At 38.5% G+C, this 23,453-nt stretch overlaps 1 protein-coding gene across 8 annotated transcripts in view; it reads right to left on the bottom strand.

Moving 5' to 3' along the window:
* CCDC88A (coiled-coil domain containing 88A) overlaps positions 1 to 23,248 on the bottom strand; it is a 99,385-nt gene extending 76,137 nt beyond the window's left edge. For 4 of the 8 annotated variants that reach the window (XM_036435344.2, XM_036435346.2, XM_036435343.2 and 1 more), the window contains exons 1-2: positions 22,318 to 23,248; positions 22,094 to 22,194 (exon numbers count right to left, since the gene is read on the bottom strand). In XM_036435344.2, the coding sequence (XP_036291237.1) occupies positions 22,094 to 22,194; positions 22,318 to 22,392 (176 nt within the window). In that variant the 5' untranslated portion in view covers positions 22,393 to 23,248. Of the gene's footprint in view, positions 1 to 6,781; positions 6,793 to 22,093; positions 22,195 to 22,317 lie in introns of those variants that run through there. The other 4 variants (XM_036435350.2, XM_036435348.2, XM_036435349.2 and 1 more) reach the window with 3 other exon arrangements.
* Positions 23,249 to 23,453: the final 205 nt, after the last annotated feature.

The raw sequence follows: 23,453 nt of genomic DNA on the forward strand, positions 1-23,453 counted from the left end.
TGTATGGGGGAGGGGCAATGGTATATGTACACAGATAATCATCATTTAATTTTAAAAAATTTTAATGCATCTGATATTTCTAAGACAATAACAAACTAAATTTGAAATTCAAGTTAGATGTTGCACTTCATTCTCATTTTGTCTCTACAACTTCCTTAGATAAATAACCTCTTATTTCCTTGAAAGAAAAAAAAACACACACACACACACTAGAGGCCCGGTGCACAAAATCCATGCACAGGGTGGGGAGGTGAAGGGGAGAGAGGTTCCTTCAGCCCAGCCTGCACCCTCTCCAATTTGGGACAACAGAGCCTAAACTGGCAGTCAGACATCCCTCTCACAATCCTGGACCTTTGGTTCCTAATTGCTCACCTGCCTGCCTGCCTGCCTGGTTGCCCCTAACTGCCCACCTCTGCCAGCCTGATCGCCCCTAACTGCCCCCCCCCTCTGCTGGCCTGGTCATCCCTGCCTCCCTTTGCTGGTCTGGTCACTCCCAACTGCCCCCCCTTGCTGGCCTGGTTGTCCCCAACTGCCCCTCCTGCTGGCCTGGTCACCCCATGCAGCCTGCTTGTTCAGTTGTTTGGTGGTTCCTCACTAACTCCCCTGCTGGCCTGGTCATAGGCAACCATCTTGTGAGGGCATGAGGGTCAATTTGCATATTACCTCTTTATTATATAGGATATATTTCCATAACCTAAAATAAAGCTATTTCAATCAAGAATGTAAACTATGGGCTAATAACCAATAAATGTTCTATATTCTCACTGGATAATGAAGAGTATATGTGAACAGGCAACATCCCAAGGAAATTAAAGAATGCACTGATGACTCAGGTTAACACTTTTATCTTGGGTAATCTTTATAGATTTAATGAAAGCAAAGGGTTCAGATAACATCACACTTAAAAGCTTCTTACAGCAAAGAAAACCATCAACAAAATGAAAAGGTGACCTATGGAATGAAAAAAAAAATTGCAAATCATATATCTGATAAAGGATCAATATCCAAAATATATAAAGAACTCGATACAACTCAATAGTAAAACACAAACAAATAATCCAATTTTAAAATGGGCAAAGAAACTGAATAGACATTTTTTCAAAAGAAGATATACAAATGACTAACATACAAGAAAAGGTGCTCAACACCACTAATCATCAGGCAAATTTAAACTACAATGAGATATCACCTTATACCTATTACAATGGCAATTACATCAAGAGAGAAGAGATAACAAGTGTTGGTGAGTATGTGGAGAAGAGGGAACCCTTGTGTGCTGTTGGTGGGAATGTAAATGGGTGCCATCACTATGGAGGTTCCTCATAAAATCAAAAATAGAACTATCATATAATCCAGCAATCCCACTTCTGGGTATATTTCCAAAGGAGTTGAAATCAAGATTTCAAATTATTCTCTGCAGGTACACAGCAGCATTATTTACAATAGCCAAGATATGGAAACAACTTAAGTATACATCAACAGATAAATGGATAAAGATCTGATACACACACACACACACACACATTATTCAGCTATGAGAAAGAAGGAAATCCTGCCCAGTCAGGCATGGCTCAGTGGTTGGGTGTCAACTCAGGAACCAGGAGGTCACTGATTCAATTCCTGGTTGGGCATATGTCCAGGTGTGGACTCAATCCCCAGTCGGGGGCATGTAGGAGGCAGCCTATCAACGATTCCCTCTCATCATGATGTTTCCATCTCTCTCTCCCTTTCGCTTCCTCTCTGAAATAGAGAGAGAGAGAGAGAGAGAGAGAGAGAGAGATGTTGAGAGAGAGAGAAAGAGAGAAGGAAATCCTAGCATTTGTGACAACATGGATGGACCCTGACAACATTGTGTCAAATGAAATAAACCAGAGAAAGAAAATACTCTGTTTTCATTTATACATGGAATTTTTAAAAAGTCAAATTCATAAAAACAAAAAATAGAAAAGCAGTTGCCAGAGGCTAAGGGGGTGAAGAGACTAGAAAGAAGTTGGTAAAAGGGTACAAATTTTCTTTTCTTTCTTTTTTGTTTTTTTTGTTTTGTTGTTGTTAATCCTCACCTAAGGATATTTTTCCCACTGATTTTTTTGGGTGGCTTTTTTTTTTTTTTTTAGAGAGAGTAGAAAGGAGGAAAGGAGACAGGGAGAAAGGGAGGAAGGGAAGGAATGAGGGAGAGGGAGAGAGAGAGAGGAAGAGGGAGAGGAAGAGGGAGAGGGAGAGGGAGAGGGAGAGAGAGAGAGAGAAACATTGATTTGAGAGAGACTCATCAATTGGTTGCCTCCCTCTCACATAGCTGGGAATAAAAGCTGCAACCTAGGTACATGCCCTTGACCAGGAATCGAATCTGTGATCCTTTAGTCCACATGTGTCAAACACAAGGCCTGCGGGCCAAATCCGTCTCGCCAGGCCTTGCAATGTGGCCCGCACCGCGCTGTCATCACTGCACTCCGCTGCGTTTCCATCACAATGACAGTTTATGACTGTTCAGTAAACCATTCGGCCCGCGATTTAGGCTGGATTTTAGATTTTGGCCCCTTCTCTGATTGAGTTCGACACCCCTACGTTTAGTCCAAGAGTTGACACTCTTACCACTGAGCCAAATCAGCCAGGGCAAGGGTACAAACTTTCAGTTGTACCCTTGTTTGGCTGTCAGCACCTGGATCTCAAAGTAGGAGAATAAAGTTTTCAGTATTCTCATATAAAACTGTGGTGCTTTGTATTTACAAATCTTTGCTATGATTACATGGAATTTGAGGGGATTTCTATAATCTAGTAGACTCATAAGTAAGTCTGATAGAAGAGTGGAATTTTTTGGAAGAACAGGCTGATACCAGAGCCTCAGTTTCAGTTTCTAATCTACACTATACCATTCACAAGTTATTTCAACATGCAAACAGAACTGGAAAGTTCCTACTTCTTTAGAATCACTGGATATCACATCACAGTCTATCTATCAGCTCTCTGGAGTTGGATACCAGCATAACTGCTAAGCACTCTAGGCATGGACCCAGAGAGCAATAAACTCTCAATTACAAGGCTTAGGTTTCTCATTTGATGCATGCCTAATGTGAGTTAGGGTCAAACTGACATATGTTAGGATCCTGGAAAACAAGCCCTTTAACCCCAAGAATACGATCTTCTTTATGTGAGAGAAACTAACCTCAGGTGAAGCTGCCTAAAAGGTCTTAATCTCCCCTCCTATGAAAAATAAAGGTTATCCAAAAAAAAAAAAAAAATGTACGCACACTTTAACAGCTGATAACTCACTTAATTTTCACCCCTTTTCAGGTTTAAGTGATTTGAAATAATAGGTGAAGTCAGACTAAGCTTTGAACAAAGAAAATTTATCCTAAAGTCCCACTAGACTTTTATGGAGATACATAAAAGATAAAGTTTCTGGTATAAAATTGGCAACAAGTCAATGAATTGAAGGCATACAAATACCAAATGAAATGATTCTTGATGTTTGAAATTCCATTGCTTCATGTTATTAGCAGTGCCTAGACCAGAATGTTCAGCAGTTTGAAAACAGGCATTAACAAAAAAAAATTAATTTCTGTAAATTCTTGCAAATTTTGAAATCGAACTATATATTAATAAACACTGACTTTATAATCTTCAAAGTGTGTGTACATTTTTTTTGGAGACCCTGTAATTGCATATTTAAGAAAAGATTTACTGAAAATTATGTAAATCAAGGAAATGAGTAACTTCAGGAAAAATAGTACTTTTTAAAAAAGAACAATGTAATGATATACTACCTGGCAGGAAACATAACAGGGTGGGGCAAAAATAGGTTTACAGTTGTGAATACACGAGTTTATTATTGTATTATTATTTATCACTGTATTATTTTTCATATAAACAATTGCAAACCTACTTTTGCCCCATCCTGTATTGTTTTACTAATGTAAATACTGATTACTGATTTAACTGTATTTACAATACGTTAGAGAAACAAGGCAAGAAATAGAGATGAGCATTAAAAAGCTAAAATCTCATCTATCATTATCAGGAAGTCAATAGATAATGTCTAAAAGGGAGAAATAAAAAAAATACTAGGGTAAGCATATTATCACCATAGTATATGGGGCTGAGTTAAAGAAGAAACTGCTTTTAAAAAAGGAAGTAGGATTGCTATTCTTCACTGTGAAACTTTTGGTATCAAATAATGCTTTTAATCATGTAAAACATTTTTATTTAATGTTTGATTTTAGAAAGAGAAAGGCAGAAGGAGGGAGAGGGAGAGGGAGAGGGAGAGGGAGAGGGAGAGGGAGAGGGAGAAGGAGAGGGAGAGGGAGAGGGAGAAGGAGAGAGAAACATCGATTTGTTGTTTCCCTTATTTATGCATTCATTGGTTGATTCTTCTATGTGCCCTGACTAGAGATCAAATCAGATGACATTCTAATCAAATGAGCTATCTGGCCAGGCTAAAATATATTTTAAAAGAGGGACAAAACTCCCACAAAAATTCTGTTTTTGAATCCTGGTCATCTTATTTACTTCTAGGGAAAAAATAAGTAATTGTGTCTGTTACTTAGCGGAAGCACATTATTTATATATATATATATATATATATATATATATATATATATATATATATATATGCTAGAAATTCAGTCATAAAATGTGTGAGACTGCACATAAACATAAGAAAATAAAACTGGAAAGCATTATGCAAGCGAAATAAGCCAGTCAGAGAAAGATAAATATCACATGATCTCACTCATTTGTGGAGTATAATGAACAACATAAACTGATGAACAAAAACAGATCCAGAGACAGAGAAGCATGGATCAGACCATCAAACCTCAGAGGGAAAGTAGGGGAGGGTGGTGTATGGGGGGAGAGATCAACCAAAGAACTTGTATGTATGCATATAAGCCTAACCAATGGACACAGACACCAGGGGGGTGAGGGCATGAGTAAGGGGGTGGGGAAGCAATGAGGGGATAAGGACACATATGTAATACCTTAATTAATAAAGAAAAAAGAAAAAAAGAAATAAATATAAAAAATTTATTCTGTCAAATATAAAGACCGAAGCACTCCATTCCTTCGTGTAATTTAAGGTTTACTTCTTCATACAATAACAGTCACAGTACATACAGTAAACAGTATGTACTACAATAAAACTCCAAACTTCTCTACAAGGATATTGTAGTCTACTAAGTATTCTAAACATTCTCTTTTCTTTATGTTCAATATTAAAATACTAAGTAAGATTAACTCAGAATAGTCATAATTAATAAAGTTTTGATTATTCCCTTTGAAAACATACCTTAAAAAAGGATAATTTCTATTTGGAAAGGTCTTTTTCTAAAATGAAAGATGAGCAACAGAATGATACTTGTGATATATGAGCAAGTACCTTTTTAATTACACATAGCTCTTTCCAAACTAACAATCTCAAATCGGCCATTTTCTTTTGTAAAATAAAAATTTTAAAATACTATAGAAGCAAATAACATAGCAATATAGCTCAAATCTGTCCAGCCAGAAGTTAAATGTAACATGGCAGAAAAAGAGAGCCTCAAGCAATTTCACATTTATAAATGACCTACTTATGACAAGACACATTAATTTCAATAAACAGGCAATTGTATTACCCACCACGGTATATAGTGATTTTTAAATTAGGGTAATAGATGAAGGAAATGTTAGCAATTCTACAACACTAATATTCTAAGATTTGGTCCTTCTAGAACCAAGGATTAAGTCTTTACTTATTCATTGACTAATATCTATGAGAAACAGAAATCTGATAGTTTTAATGGCTTTCTTCTCTTCAAAGCAGACTGTAAACCTGTTATATATCCTCTTGGACCATCTGTTTAGAGTTGGTGCTTAACAACTACATGTGCTCATGTTTTTGATCATGCCACTCTAATTTAAAATTAGTTGTACACAGAGTGTTTTTTTTTAATTTTTGAGATACCTTATATGATAGCACATAATTAACTAACATTTGCATGAAACATTTGAAATAACTATACCAGAAGATTGCTTTATGAAAAATAATTAAGTGGATAAATATCATCTCCATTTAGGGCTATCTAAATAGTAAGGTATCTATAATATCTTTGCCTTGAGAATAATCAGGGAGAAGAGTTGTTATTTTTTATAAAGTATCTCTTTACCTTAATTTCTCCCATTTTTCACAAATGGAATCACTATGCATGATGACCAACAAAACCTAATGTTAGTATTTTATATATTTACAGAGTATTTTCACATATATTACTAATTAGATCTTTATAATGACTGAACAAACATTCTTCCAAGTGACATGTAATTACCATATAGAGATAATTACACAGTCTCCCTCTTATACTTCCTCATAATTTATGATACATTAAGTTACCTCTTTCAAGGGTTGAAGAATATCTACGATATCTAGTTAGCCTAAGACTGGGTTAGCAGTACGGAGTGATATTCACTGATTTAATAAACAGAACTAATGTTCTGATATAAATGTTGCAAATGGACACAAAAAGAATAAAAATCTAATACTATACTTACACTTAACCTTGATTTTATCTGAATTGCATAAAATGACTAAAGAGCTACACTTTACATTTAAAACAGGCCAACATGAGCCGTTAAAATATCAGGTTAGCAATTTCTAATTTTCCGATCTAAGGATCCCTTTTCACACTTAAAATTTACTGAGGACTCCAAAGAACTTTTCTTTATGTGAGTTATATCTCTATATATTTACTACATTAAAAATTAAAATTAATTGAAAATATAAAAAATAACAAACTCATTGTATGTTAACATTTAGAGCATTTTTATGATAAATAACCATAGTTTCCCCAAAACAAACTATTTTAGCGGGAAGTGACATTCTTTTACAACTGGGTAAATCTCTTTAATGTTTGGTTTAATAGAAGACATCTGGAGTCTTAAATCTGCTTTTGCATTCAACGTGCAATGATACACTATTCTGCTCAAAGTACATAAAGAAAACTTACAAAAAAAAGGAAGAGTATTTTAAAACCTTTTTCAGATAATTATTGATATTCTTCTTTGATGCTACCAAATTCAGTACTTTCTTACAGGTTGGTTGTAATGTGGAATCTGAAATTGTATCAATGACCTTTTCTTCTACTGGTCTCTCAGGAACATTGAATAAATCTTTTGCATATTCATGATTGCTTATTATGCATCAGTCATTTTTAAAATATTGGTTCATTGAGTTATATAGAGATCTTCCACATTTAGCTCATTTTATTATTCAATACCAAAAAAAAGGGGGGGGGGGAGCCACACGTTAATATCTTATCCAAAAGGTCTTTAATATTGAAAAATACTAAGCTCAAGTTTTCTATAATTCAAATTTTATCACTGATAACACATACTATGTTGTTTTCCTTGAAGTGACAGGCTCACTTTGTTCATTTTTAAAAACATATATATTTTGTTGATTTTCTACAGAGAGGAAGGGAGAGGGATAGAGAGCTAGAAATATTGATGAGAAAGAAACATCGATCAGCTGCCTCCTACACACCTCCCACCGGGATGTGCCCGCAACCAACGCACCTGCCCTTGACTGGAATCAAACCTGGGACCCTTCAGTCCGCAGGCCAACGCTCCATCTACTGAGCCAAACCGGTCTCGGCTGTTCATCTTTTTTTAAACCCTCACCCAAGGACATGCTTACTGATTTTAGGGGGTGGGGAGGAGAGAAAGAAACATTGATGTGAGAGAAACATTGATCGGTTGATTTCCCATGTGTGTCCTGACTGGGGATCTAGCCCGCAACCTAAGTATGTACCCTGACCAGGAATTGAACCCTCAACCTTTTGGTGTACAGAACAGTGCTCCAATCGACTAAGCCACACCGGCCAGGACTCACTTCGTTCATTTTTGAGGAAATGTCTGCCCAATGCTCAAATCTGAATAACTGTAGTTTTTTAGTTCTTTCAAGTAAAAATAGTGTTCCACAAAATAGACTTGTTCACCTTGCAACTTAAAAAACCACAAGTATTTTTTTCTTGAGATAATCATCACTCTTCATTATGCAACAGAAATGTTTAAAGCAGGGGTCCTCAAACTTTTTAAAGTGGGGGCCAGATCACGGTCCCTCAGAGAGCTGGAGGGCCGGACTATATGAACTACTAATTCCTACTGTAACACCTCGGCTGCGCTCACTGCCCAAAAAACCTGGCGGGCCGGATCAGACTCCTCTGCGGGCCGCATGTGGCCCGCGGGCCATAGTTTGAAGACGCCTGGAACTTTAAAGTATACTTTCCATTTTGTCCTACAGAATGTTACAGATATATACTCAATGATCAAACTCAATAAAATAACTTATTGCTTCATAAGGACATTTTTAAGTGCAACTGGATTTCTTTTTAACTATAATTACATTGTGTGAAGAATACAGTGACTACCCATACAATTCGGTTCCACTCCTTGATTGATACTAAGATGGCAGCAGTTTTATCCACATTTGCTTTGCACCATCAATGCTTTTATAGCACAGGCCAAAAAAGTCAATGACATCTTAATTAATATTAATATGAAAATAATTTTGACCTGACAAACAAGCACACCTCCAGCAACCTGTTACCTCACTTTGTGAACCACTATATTTGGCAAATCAATTCCTGTTCTTGTTATGGAGACCTGAGTACTTAATATTATGCTAATTAGTGCCTTCATAAAGTAACAGAACCTTCATTCATACGGTGGTCAACCACATGGCCAATAATTAAAACAAAGATTGTTATTAGCACCAATAGGCATCACTAATCTGTGATGTAACTTTTACCCCTTGTCCTGAATAGGATCAGAGATTCGTTTTAATCAGTATTCTAAGTATTTGCTCCAGACCCGGTCAGTCCTAGAGATTCAAGAAATCTCAAACTGAGCAGATATATAAATGAGGTATTTTCCATAGTTAGTGACAGACTTATGCTTTCACTCCCATAGTATCAATTCAATAGAGTTAAGAATTCTTAACCTAAAGTCCTAAGGTAATTTACATAGTTCACCTGATTATTTATCAGTGATAAGTATCACTGTATTTTTGAGAAGCAATAAAGCCATCTAAAATTAAGAAAAGCTTTTAAAAATATTTTCCAAAGTATAATCTAATTAATAATGTATACAGTCATAAAAACGTACCCAGAAAGTTTTAAAATTTGATAAGAAAATCCTTTTATCATAATCAATTTCTCTACATTAAAAAAAAAAAAAAAAAAAAGTTCCATACACCAAAAAGGTTTGGGTTTGATTCCTGGTCAAGGCATTTGAGGGAGGCAACTAATCGATGTTTCTCTATCATCTCTCTCTCCTTCTCCTTCTCTCTCGCTCTTGCTCTTGCTCTCTCCCCTTCTCTGCCTCCCTCAAAGGAAAACATAAAATTCATACAACATAAAGGAAGAAAGGTAAGAAAACAAGCTAATAACTAGAGATTTGTTCTCAAATACATGCTTGGGATCAATCACTATTTACTATGATTCATCTTAGTTATACACACTCAATACTTAAATTAAGTTTAAAACAAAATTAGATACTATAAGATTCTGAATCATATGCATATTCTATTTACAAAAGTGGAAATATAGTTCATTTGCACATATTTTAAACAAGGAGTTGGAAAAACTTAAATTGAAGCTGTCAATTATGAGAAAACTCATACTCTTTTCTCTGAACATTCAAATTAACTGAGATTTTACTATGATTTACCTTTCTAAACCAGTTTTAACAAAACAAAAAAAAACAAAAAATGGGTTGAAGTATTGCCTCTATTGGTTATCCTCCACAACTTTGGACTAGGACTCAATACCTAAAACTAAACCATCTTCATTGGGACCTTTACCACCCAGTCCCAGGCAAAGGAAACAAGATCTGTATCGTTCGTTGTCAATAATGATATGAAGTTCAATTTTTCTTCTGGCCATCACTAGGAAAGTAGTAACATTAAAAAACTTTCTAGCCGAAACCAGTTTGGCTTGGTGGATAGAGAGTCGGCCTGCGGACTGAAAGGTCCCGGGTTTGATTCTGGTCAAGGGCATGTACCTCATTTACGGGCACATCCCCAGCGCGGAGTGTGCAGGAGGCAGCTGATCGATGTCTCTCTCTCTCATCGATGTTTCTAACTCTCTATCCCTCTCTCTTCCTCTCTGTAAAAAAATCAATAAAATATATATTTTTAAAACCTTTCTAAAAAACTACTGAGATATTCCTAGTTTGATTTTAATATAAGGATTATACTAAAATAAAAAGTTACAATTAACATTACTATTAAACTTTTTTATTAGCTATTTATTTTCCCATTTTCTATTTTAATTCAAAATACTAATTTCTATCTCTAGTGGCAATCAAGAGATTACAGCTACATAAAGAATAAGAAAGTAAATTCCTTCTCTACTTTAGTTATTTTTCACTCTATTCCATTTTATCAACCCATTAGCATCGTCAAACCTTGGCCCTCAATCACCACTCAGAATTGCAATCTCCAAAAATATCAAATTCTAAAAATCCCCTGACCTCAAACTATCCCATTCCTTCATCCTTAGCTTTCCTTCATCTTTACCAGAACCTCTGCTGACTCCAACTTTCCTCCTCACTTTAATGCTCAGACTCTGTTCATTTCAACTACGCACCTGAGAATATCCCGCCTCATCTATTATACATATCAGTCCCCAATTCTGAATAAACTCTACAAGATATCTTTGTCAGTTTCTGAGCGGCTAAGCGATACTGAATATGTTATTCAAACCATGCTAATTGGCTCCACTACAAATGTGTGGTTTCCAAGTCTCAGGTCATCAGCCTGGCATGACAATACTTGTATTCATCTATAACTGACTCCTTTTGTGATTCCTCCCAGCAGCTTTGTGTAATTTTCCACTTTCCTTAAACCTCCAACCTTTTAATGTTGCTGTTTCCTAGGAACTGTCACTGGCCCTCATCTACATTTTTCCCCTAACATCCATGTCCTTAGCTTCTGTTACAAATTAAAAAGCTAATTCCCATATTTCTATCTCTTTTCTAGGTTCTCCCTGAGTACCAGACCTATATTTCCACCTGCCCACAGAAGGTATTTCTCACGTTCACCAAACCATCCAAAATACACTCAGAACTTCTTTTCTGCACTTCCCCTCCCCTCAACTTTTAAGTCACCTGTAATGTCTTACAAAAGGCAATGCCCATCTACTCTCCACCCAAGTAAAAAGCTTGATAATGACCCTAGCCTTATCGCTCTCATTCTCCAAATCCAACTGGTAGCCAAATCCCATCATTTCAGTGTTATCTCTCTTCCATATCACTAATACATCAATTCTGTCTTTATTTCTGTTCTGACCCTCGTCAGCACCAACATCAATCCTTCTAAAATGCAAATACCTTTTGTTTCAATTCTATCTATGATTTATATAACCTATATTACTGTTTTCCAAGCTAGAGGAAGGCAGTGACACCTTTTAAGGAAAGAACATTATCAAAAATCTATGAGGAACTGTCCATGGGCCCAGTCTGAGAAAGCAGCCTACGAAACTAGTCTTAGGATATGAAAAATACTTTCAAATATAAATTATTGCTGCAAAAGAATTTTGTTATTACCTCTTGAAAAATAACTTACTAAATGAAAACACAAAAACCAACATTCCTAAAGTTAACAGTCCCATGAATATCTGTGGGTCCAGTTTAAGAAATTCTAGTTCTGATGGTTAATTTTCTGTATAACTTGGCTGGGCCATTGTGAATGTTCTATGAATGTGTTTTTAATAAGATTAACATTTAAATCAATGGATTTTGGGTAGATAAGGTGAATGGACCTCATCCAATCATCTGAAGGCCTTAACAGTAGTACAGTACAGTACAGTACAGTACAGACCTGCTACCAAACTGACGTTAGCTGAATACAATCTTTCCCTGAGTCTCCAGCCTGCCTGCCTACCCTGAGATTTTGGAGTAGTCAGCCAAGCCTTCATGAGCTAATTTCTTAACACCAAACTACTTCCCCCTCTACCTTCCTTCTCTCCCTCTCCCCCTCTCTTCCCTTCTTGTGTGTACATTCTCTCTCTCTCTCTCACACACACACACACACACACACACACCTTATTGGTTGTATTTCTCCAGTGAGAATGTGAATTAATACATGTCTCCACACGAGGAAAAAAAAAATCTAATCTTTTAAACATGGTATCTACCTACATGGTATCTTCCACTCCCCACCTCTTCAAATGCATTTCCCAAGTGCAAAAAGTATACAGTCTCTGCTTTGGCCATACAAAATACCCTACAGTATTCAACCATTTTTTTTTAAATTTTTTTTTTTTTTTTAAAGAAGAGAGGTTTGCCCTGGGCTCGGCCAGTGGACTGAAGGGTCCCAGGTTAGATTCCAGCCAAGGTCACATGCCCAGATTGTGGGTTCAATTCCCAGTAGGGGGTGTGTGGTAGGCAGCCGATCAATGATTCTCTCTCATCACTGATGTCTCTCTCTCTCTCTCTCTCTCTCTCTCTCTCTCTCTCTCTCTCTCTCTTTTCTTCACCCTTTCTCTCTGAAATCAATAAATATATTTTTTTAAAAGAGGAAGAGAGTTTTTAAAAATATAATTTTTATTGATTTCAGAGAGGAAGGGAGAGGGAGAGAGAGATAGAAACATCAATGACGAGAGAGAATCACTGATTGGCTGCCTCCTGCACACCCCAACTGGGGATCGAGCCTGCAACCCGAACATGTGCCCTTGCTCGGAATTGAACCCGGGACCCTTCAGTCCAGAGGCTAACGCTCTACCCACTGAGCCAAACCAGCCAGGGCAATTCAACCATTTTTATTCATATCTTTATGCTACTTTCTTAGCTTACAATGTCCTTCCCCCTACTCTCATTGTTTATGACTCTTATTCACCTGATTGCTCCTACTCAAACTTTCATGTCCCAGTTCCAATGTTCCCTCTTCAAAGAAGCCTTTCCTCATGTAAATAATCACTTCTTTTTATGCCAGCATGGATCAAGTCCATAATTGTGTCACACTGCACACACATCACACTGCCATTTGTTCAACCCCCTTACGAGTGGGTAAAGACTATACCTTATTCAGTATCATATGCCCAGTACCTAGCAGATAGTCTGTCATAAAGTAAGTCCGCAGAAACGATTTACTGAATAGATATTTGAATGAACCACCCCTTCATTCTTCTCACTGAATACTGTATTTAGATCCTGGCAAAAAGGTCTGTGCCCTGAGTCCCACTCTGGCCCTCCTCAGACCATGTCCCTCACCACGGGGCAAACAGTCCAGGAAACAAGAGGATGCACCCATACATGCCCCTTCTGGATGACACTGCAATTATCAGGAAACCTGGAAGTTCTTGCCCAAATATCTCTAACCTAATTTCAGGACCTCTTTCCCACGTCTGTTCTAAGAATGGACTGTGTGACAGACGTGTACGCCCTTAGGCTGAGAAGCAGTTGTTTGGAGGAGGGAGTGCAAGAGCTTGGACTGCAGTCATGCATGCAGGATGCCCACAGGCATGCACATAAAACCTCTCTGTGGGGCCAGACAGAACCAGGGACAATAGGAGGATATAAAACTGTGAGCTTATGAATTCTAAATTCCACAAATTATAAATCTGAGCCTTTCATTTTAAGTCATTATAAAGGTATATATATCAAGATAAAAGACCAGAACATATTTACCAATTTGTTAGCCTGGTTTAGAACCTTTAAGAAGCAGATATTCACTATATGCTCTTGAAGTCTATGGACAGTATGTTGGACTTCATCAGGAAAGTTACTAGAAATCAAACTGAAGGAACTAAGTTATTCCAATACCAGACAAAATCATGGACTATGACTTATTCTTACCTCACCTCAAGAAAGACATAACACAGGTGGAGAAAATAGCCAATAAAGGTAATTAAGAGACAAAAATAAATAAATAAATAAAAGAGAGAGAGAGAAATGGAAGACAAACTAAAAATTAAATCCTATATTAGAGTGTTTTCAAATTTTCAAATTGAATGAGTAAAATTACAAATGCCTTCATTCATTCCTTTGACATTTACTAGAATCTTATGACATACACTAGAGGCCCGATGCACAGAATTCGTGCAAGGGTACGCCTTCCTTCCTCTGGCTGCCTGCCCGGCTTTCCTCCAGCAACTGGGACCCAGGCTTCCCTCATAACCCCAGCTTTGTCTGGAAGGTCATCAGAAGGACATCTGGTATAATTAGCATATTACACGTTTATTATTATAAACAATCTATGCTAGGTGGTGGTGATATGCAACATAAAATTTCTAGCTTCTAAATGTTTCACAGTAGTCATATTACTTTAACAATTTAGTGAAGGTAGATATGGGATCATCAAGGAAAGAACAATTAACTCTCCCAATGGACTTAACAGGGTGTTAAAGAAGAGTAGAGCTCTACCCAGTTTGCTCAATGGTTAGAGCATCAGCCTATAGGCTGAAGGGTGGAGGGTTCAATTCCAATTTAGGGCATAAACCTTGATTGCAGGCTCAATCCCCAGTCCCAGTTGGGGCACGTGCAGGAGGCAACCAATCAATGTGTCTCTCTCACATCAATGTTTCTTTCTCTGTCTCTGCCCCTCCCTTCCACTCTAAAAATATCTATGGAAAAAATATCTTTGAGTGAGGATTAACAACACAAAAGAATAGAGATAATTTGCAAGGCAAAAAAAAACTGGGAGGGTTCTGGCCAGGTGGCTCAATTGGCTGGAGCATTGTCCAGAACACGGAAAGTCTGTGGGTTCGATTCTTGGTCAGGGCACATACAGGAGGCAATAACTGATGTTTTTTTTTTCTTTCTCTCATCATGTTTCTCTCTTTCTCGCTCTCCCTCTCTCTTTTCTCCCTCCCTCTTCCTTTCTTTCTAAAATCAATAAACATATCCTTGGGTGAGCATTAAAAAAAAAGGAGAGGTCAAGGGCAATCTAGAAAAAACTCATTTTTATTATAGAAATAAAACAATAAATACATCAACAGCTGACATTTGATGAACACTTGCTATATGCTAAGCACTATGCACAAATTATCCTATTGATTTCTCATAATAACCCAAAGATTCTTTTTACATTGTTTATAAAGGAGGAAATTGAATAGTTAAGTAACTTGATAAAGATCATACAGCTAGCTATATATAAGTGATGACAATAGAGATGATAAAAAAAAAATTAAAATGTGAATGATCATGACTTGTTTGAAGAAATGTAAATAAGTAGGTATGGTAGAGCACAGTATAATACTAATGACAGTAACCAGCCCTGCGGGTACCATGGTGAACAAAACAGAAAAAAGATACTATCCCTTCCTTAGTACAGATTATGTCTACTCCAGGAAGGAAACACTATCCCCCATCTTAAAGATATAGAAACTTAAGATTTGAAGATAATAACTAAATTGTTTAAGATCACACACTAATAAGTAGCAGTGAGAAATGAACACACATCTGTCTGACTCAAAGCCCAAATTCATTCCACTTTACCATATACCCTCTCTATTATTCATTCATACAACAGAAGTGTATCAAGAACCTACTGTGTATTAGGCACTATGCTAGGAAGAAAGAGATGAAAGATATGCCCCTACCTTCCAGAAATTCACAAGTAGTCAACAGAGTCAAACATACCAAGAACTGCAATACAATGAGATAAATACTGTTACCGAAGTATTGTATATTTAGGGTTTGACAGAAGCACAAGTTGGAGTACTAAGCTTAGGACGGGCCAGGGAACAGCAGAGAAGCAGTGATGGTAAGTTAGCAGCGTCAGTTAGGAAAGTAACAGTGAGGAGGTAAGAAAGTGTTCTGAGAACGGGAAGAATGTAGAGAAAGGCACAGAAACCTTTGAGAATACAGCTTATCTTTGGGAACTATAAATGTGCATAATTGCAGGCTATGCACTGAGGAGTGGTACTATGCAAAAATAAAGCTAGAGAAGTAGGCGTCAGCCAGATCTCGGAGGAGACTGGAAGCTTATACAATGTTTACTCTCAAAGCAGAAGCTATGGAATCATCTTAAGGGTAAGTGTTTTAGAAAGTTCACAGGATCACAGATGAGAAGACAAGCTGAAAGGAGTAAGGGGACAAAGGTAAGAAGATTCCCTTTAATTTTTCGCTCGTCTGTGATCATGTGAACTTACTCCTTTCAACTGTCTTCTCACCTGTGATCATTATTATCTCGTCTGTTAGAGGCTTCAGCATTAATCCAAGAGTCAGGGACACATCTGAGAAATATGTGGGAGGTAAGTCACAAAACTTGGAAATATCAACTTTGGAAATATCAACTCTGACTACATCATGAGTGTGATTTTAAAGAAGCAACAAAAACCAAAAGGTCCAATGAGAAAACCTCAGAGTGACCATATCAAAATTCTGAATCAATGCCATACTTGGTAAGACAACCTATATATATTTTAGAAGTCCTTTTAGTGTTATTATAGTCATAGAGATAGTACAATCTACTTTATTTTTTTTAAATCCTCACTCGAGAATATTTTTCCATTGATTTTTAACTCTTTTTAAAAAATATATTTTATTGATTTTTTACAGAGAGGAAGAGAGAGGAATAGAGAGTTAAAAACATCAATGAGAGAGAATCAATCGATCAGCTGCCTCTTGCACAACCCCTACTGGGGATGTGCCCGCAACCCAAGGTACATGTCCCTGACCAGAATCGAACCTGGGACCCTTCAGTCTGCAGACCGACGCTCTATCCACTGAGCCAAACCGGTTTTGGCTCCATTAATTTTTAGAAAGAGTGAAAGAGAGAGGGAAAAACAGAGAAATATTGATGTGAGAGAAACATATTGATTGGTTGCCTCCTGCACATGCCCCAACGAGGGCCCTGGCTGGGAAGGAGCCTTTGGTACGTGCCCTTGACCAAAATCGATCCCAGGATCCTCTATGCACAGAGCCAAACCGGCCAGGGCAAAATCTACTTTTTAAACATAAGCATTGATAGACCCTAAGGAACATTTCTCAGTCAACTTCCTCTAAATGGTTACTTATAGCTAGTACACTTTATGAAACTGCTTCTCAGGAAATACTTAAAACAGAAGTTGGATGATCATGTGTCAGGGATTTAATTAAAAATGGTTTTCACAGCCCTAGCTGGCTGGCTCAGGTGGTTGCTGTCCCACGCACCAAAAGGCTGCAGGTACCCTTCCCAGTCAGGGCACATACCTAGGTTGTAGGTTCAATATCCAATTATGGTGTAGATAGGATTGATGTTTCTCTTTCACATCCCTCTTTCTCTCTCCCTTCTCTCTCTCTAACGTCAATAAAAAATAAATAAATAAATAAATAAATAAATAAAAATTATAAAAGATGTTTTCGTTGATCTCTTGCCCCCTCACCAAAGGACTTGTATGCATGCATATGAGCATTAGCAATGGTAACAGATAGTAGAGGGGTGAGGGCATGTGCTGGGGGGTAGGGGAGACCAGGGAGGGGTCATTGGGAGAAAAGGAGACTCATGTAATACTTCAAACAATAAAGAATTTAAATTTTAAAAAAAGTTGTTTTCACAGTAGATGACTTTTAAAGACCCTTCAAAATCAAGATCTAAAAGAAGAAAAGCCATAACCAGTATATCATATCTACTAAGTATTTTAAGTATAGATCTCTATTGCTATCTAATGGAATTGAATCATAGAGCAATTCCAAATATTTTTTTAATACTAATAACAATTTTGTCATCCTTAAAACCTTAATATATCCAACCGCTTAGGTAAGGTAAAATAGCATACTCTGTGAACATTAAAATTATGAAATTAACTACTGTCACAAATTCCTTAAAATTCATAGAAAGTAACATTCAAAACTGGTTACAGAACTGAATGACATCTCAAACAGAAAAGCGATTATTTCTACTTCACTGTCACTGAGCCCTATGTATGTAACTAGCGCTGAGAATTTTTTTTCACTCAGTTTAAGTAGGAAAATGCCCTGCAGCATGCAGAAGAGCTGGCCCATCATTCCAGATCTCTAAATAGCTTCCTCTTCCCATTCGTTAAAGAGGACTGACACCATGTCTCAAGCTCTTACAGAGATTCTTTGATTCAAGGAACTACTTAATGAAATCCCGGATTCATCTCTGAATATAGTGAATCCCAAGTCAGTGAAAAGACTCCAAAATTATAAGGCAGGCAGTAAACTGGCATGAAAAAAAGCAACTATTTTATTTCAGATTCTAGGTCCAAAATGGCAAATCTAGTCACTAAATTAGTCAATATTCTTACTATTCACTGACTTTACATGAAAATAAAGTTCTACCATAAGGCTCCTATAACAAAATTCTATGCCACATCTGAAAGCAGAAATACAACAGTGGCAGGGCAAAAATGTAATTATCTATAATAATAATAAAAGTGTAATATGCTAATTAGACTGGACATCCTTCCAGACAAAGCCGGAGCTGCGAGGGACGACTGGGTCCCAGGTGCCTGCCTGTGGCCAGAGGGAAGCCCGGGTGCCTGTCAGCGGCGGAAGGAAGCCCGGTCCCAGGTGCCAGAGGGAAGCCAGTGCCTGCAGCCAGGAAGGAAGGCCTACTCTTGCACAAATTTTGTGCATCGGGCCTCTAGTAAGTATATAAACAGATTTCCACTTCTGACCAAGATGGAATAACTGGAACCAAATTTACCCTCCTGCCTGAAACAACTGTGGGGGAAAAAAGAAAAAGACAAAATACAGAAAGCATTTTTTCAAGACAATGGACATCAGGCAACAAAAAAGATTTCTGATAGGTGAAAACAAACAACTGCCCTAGCTTACTTTACTGCCTCGAAAGAACATCTAGGCCACAGAACAGGGAGGGGGAACCCAAGCAGCACAGTGGTCTCCCTGAGTTGAGGAGACATAATTTAGTCTGGAGGCAGCAAGGTGATGATTATCTACAAGGCAGAGTAGTGAGAGAGAGCTGCACAACAGATCCAGGGACCCCTCAAGTTTCCAGCTGAGTACTTATCAGTACATATTTGAGTAAACTACCCAAGGACAGTGATAGAACTAACAAGGATTAGAAGGAACACCACCTAAGAGCTCACACAAGTCCAGGAATATTTCTTGTTTCCAAAAGTTAAGAGTACTAAGCAGAGTTTTGCCTCAATAGTGCAACAGTGGAACTGCCTAACACAACTTAAAAGCAAGATCTGAAAAGATCAAACTGTTTCCAGGTTAATTGTATCCCAGATATTTAATGGAATACAAAAGCTCAGGAATGTTTAATGGAATACAAAAATATCCAGCACCCAACAAGGCAAAATTCCAAATGCCTGACATCCAATCAAAAATTACCAGGCATGCAAGAGCAAGAAAACACTATCCATAAAAAGAAAAATTTATCAAAACCAACCCAGAAATGACACAGATTGAATTGTGGACCTGTACATCCAGCCAGTTATACCTGAATTCTACTAGTATATGTTCAAGAAGCTGGAAAAAGAGAAGAGTATAAAAGCTATAGATGTGGAAGACTTTTTTTAAAAAAGACTGCATTTCTAGAGATAAAACCACATCTGAAATAAAAAAAAATATGCTGGATGGGAATAACAGCACATTACACATTATAGAAAAAAGATCAATGAACTTGGAGACACAGCAATATTATCCAACTGAAACAGAGAAGACTGGGAAAAACGTGAACAGAACATCAGTGAGCATCAAGCAGCCTGATATACATGTAATTGGATTTCCCAAGGAAAAAGGGGACAAAAATAAAGAGTGTGTGTGTGTGAGTGTGTGTGTGTGTAATGGCCAAAACTTTTTCAAATTTGATAAAAACTACAAAATCAAACAGATCCAAGAAGCTCAACGAACTCTAAGCACAAGAAACAAAGAAAAATAAAGATTCATTTACAAAGGATTCTTACTGGCAAATTCTATTAACCAAATGTCATGTAGAAATTACTTAGACAAAGGCTAACTTTTAGTTTAACTTACCAAGTACAATTTCAACTGACAATTTAATACAGTACATTAAATCAAACAATAATTTAAGTAAAGTGCTTCACAGAAATCTTAGTGATTTCAAAATGAGCAAAATATGGCTTTTAAAACAATGTATATTTTATTACCCTATTGGGTATTGAGTTTGTGTTGATCTTATTTTAGCAAATTATTTTTAAAAAGCTAAAGCATACTTTTTTCCTTAATTTTCTTTTCCTTTAATTAATATAGGTCATTCAGAACAGAATTAGGACACTGTAAAAACTTTTAAAGAAACTGAGAGGTGGAACTGAAAACAGAAGCAGATCTGAGGTTCTCCCTCAAAAACAACTTGGCAGCCACTGTGTTGGAACACCATTACTTTCAAAATATGCATACATATTTTTAACTGTACTCAAAGTGGAAACAAGCTAACGTGTTGTTAGCATCTCTGCTAACTATTTAGGACTCCAAAATAAACTAGATTTCTTTTTGGAAAAAGAATCATTTAAATAAAAACTATTAAAGTGGAAAACTTAAGTAATGTATTTTCCTATTTTTGTAAACACACCTATTTTTTTAAGAGGTCAGCATACAAATTCAAATTATTCTGTCTTAAAAAAAAAGCCAAAAAGAAACTGGAGAACAAGTTCTAAGGATCTACTATAATGGCTACCCTTCCTGTCATGTGTGTTCCTTAAAATAGAAGTCAATTTAATTAGTCTACCATTTTGCTTAGGAAATAGTGGGGTATTTCAAAGACAAAAAAAAATAGTTCCATAGGAGAGCCGCCAAAAGTATATTTACTAAACCTGGAAATAAGTAATGCCCACATGCTTTTTACCTTTCTTAAGAAAAAAAAATGTATGTGCACACACATTTAGATAACACACATATTTCTTTGGGTGACTATACAAATAGAACACTTGGAAAGCATGTACTACTATGATACTTATGTTGGATCAACACGTACATTAAAAACAGCACGCAAACTCTTTGAACACACAGACTGAGAAGTTACCACTGGAACAATTATTTATGGAGGTGATTTTTAACTCTCTTTTAAATAGAAAAATCTAAAAAAAAAAATTTCCAATAAAATACAGAATTGATACCTTCTGTTAGGTTATTAAGTCTAGCAATAGTAGACTTATTCTCTAGTAACATTTATTAATAATGCATGAGATTCTTACATAACAAAAGATTAGAATATTTTTAAATTATAAGTTCCAAACTACTCCTGTAATCAGAGTCTATTCAAGAGAAATAAGGCAAATATCCATTATTTTGAACACAACTGTAAAATTCAGTTTCAGAGCCTCCACTGATGTACACACAACACACATAAGCCACAATGATAAAACTGAAGTTTTTATTTCACAGATCCAGCTACCAATATGATTTCAATATCCAATTCCCATCTCAAAAATGTTCCTACTTAACACAAACCAAATATCATAAACATAAAAGACAAAGGAAGATATGCCCACATCATTACCTAGTTGTCATCAAGATTTCGGTTACCTGAATTTCAAAACTAGCTCTATTAGCTAAGCGATTCCCCCCAAATATTAATCTAATAATTCACACAATAAATCATCTACTCAGATTTAGTAGCATTTAAATTGTTTGCTACAGCAACAGTTCCCCCACCAATCAGAACTATTGTTTGAAATTCTTTCTTTCTTCTGCAATCTGTTATTACTTCACTACTTTCAAATTCTGTGACATTTATTTTTAAACACAAAGGTTAATAAACACTTCTGCATCAATTGCACATAACTTCCCAGTAAGGGCTTCCTCCCTTCATCCCTCCTCCCCATAGGAAACTATTCTTATTCTCTTTCTCTCATTTTACCAAATTATCAGAGGGACACAATGTGGCTTGAATTCCAGCACTGAAGACAATTAGGTGCCAATACATGGTTTACAGAATGAAAAACTAAAGTCTCCCAATCTGAATCTCTGGGTTGTGATCCAATAGGCTGGGCATGTCAGATCATCCCTCCTTTCAAGGTCCAATTGTGTTAAGATGCCTGACTTTTTTCTTTCTTTTCTCTTTTTTTCTGGCCAAAGAATCAAATGAGGAGCTTACATCATAAAAATCTCTAAAGTTCACAGCATGTAATTTTCCAAACAACACAAGTTGCCTAGAAAAGGAAAAGAAAAAGAAAAGAACACTTACATGTGGAGCATGACCTGGTTCAAGAACACCCCATCCACCAGAGCCACATATTCCTCCAGGTTGGTCCCGTTTCCTGCAGCCAGCGGTCCGAACGTTTTGACCTGGAACAGAAGGATCATCACGGCACGGAGTGCCCACCTCCATCTCTGCGGCCACAGATAATGCAGCAGCAGCAGCAGCAGCAGCAGCAGCCACCAACGGTGCCAGAGAGAACACCCACTTACCCAAGTGACCAGAGGGCTGCTCATGAACTGCTCCAGGAGGGGAGTAAAAATCTCGTTCTCCATTTTACAGCTCATGTATTTGGGGAAAGAGAAGAAGAAAAAAAAAAAAAAGGAACCACCACCACAAAAATACGCCTAGGGAACCCGGTCACTACACGCTGCACAAGTAAAAATCAATGAAAGTCTATGCTGGCACGGGAAGAAAACCCCATCGTGGAGGGGAAACACTCTCCCACCTCAAAAAAAAAAGGGGGGGGGGAAGAAAAAGGAAAAAAGACACCCCAGCAGGGAAAGGAGCCGAAACCCCGAGAAGCGGTGGCTTCGACAGCAGCCACGAGCCGCGCAGGCAATGCCGTACCGGGCGAGGAGGGGCAGGGGAGAGGCATCGGGAGGAGGAGGAGGAAGGGGAAGGGGGCCGGGGCAGCCAGACAAAAAGCCCGTCCAGGTGGCCCGGCTCCGGGAGGAGCCCGATCCGCCAAGCCGCCCCCAATGAATTAACCGCAAGGCGGGCGACAAGGAGGCACCACGTCGGCTGTCACGGCGAGGGCTGCCGGGCTCGCCCTCCGCGCCCCGCTCAGCACCTTCCACCCACCGGCGCCTCCTCCTCCGCCTCCGGCCGCAGCCCCTCACCAACCGCAGGCAGGGCTCGCCCCTTCCCCCCGAGCACACGCCATCCCCCGGCCGGCCGCCCCCTGCCCCTCCCCGCGGGGTGGGGGGCTTGAATCGGGGTGTCTCTCAGCCCCCAGGGTGCGGGGCCCCGCCAGCGCCCTCCCTTTTTTATTTCTTTTTTTCTTAGCGCGCCTCTGGGAAGCCCTGGCCCCACGCCGCCGCCGCCGCGCTCCCGCCTAGCCTTCCGCCCGGCCCTCCGGAGGAGAGGGAGCGCCGGCCGCAGGACCGCAGTGCCGCATCACAGCCGGCCCGCCGCCCGCCGGCCCGCCCAGCCGCCAGCGAGGAGCGCGGCTCCCTCCGCGCCGGATCCCTCCGCCGGCTCCCGCCCCGCCCGCCCGCCCGCCCGCCCGCGCGCAGCCTCTGGATGTGGGAGAAGAAAAACCGCTGCCTGCGCGCGCCCGCCGCCCGCGCGCCCCCGCCCGGGCCGCGCCCGCGCCCCCGCTCCCGCTGCGGCAGCTGCGGGCCGG

The sequence above is a fragment of the Pipistrellus kuhlii genome, unplaced genomic scaffold (assembly GCF_014108245.1).
Source record: "Pipistrellus kuhlii isolate mPipKuh1 unplaced genomic scaffold, mPipKuh1.p scaffold_m20_p_13, whole genome shotgun sequence".
In the NCBI taxonomy this organism is placed as follows: domain Eukaryota; kingdom Metazoa; phylum Chordata; class Mammalia; order Chiroptera; family Vespertilionidae; genus Pipistrellus; species Pipistrellus kuhlii.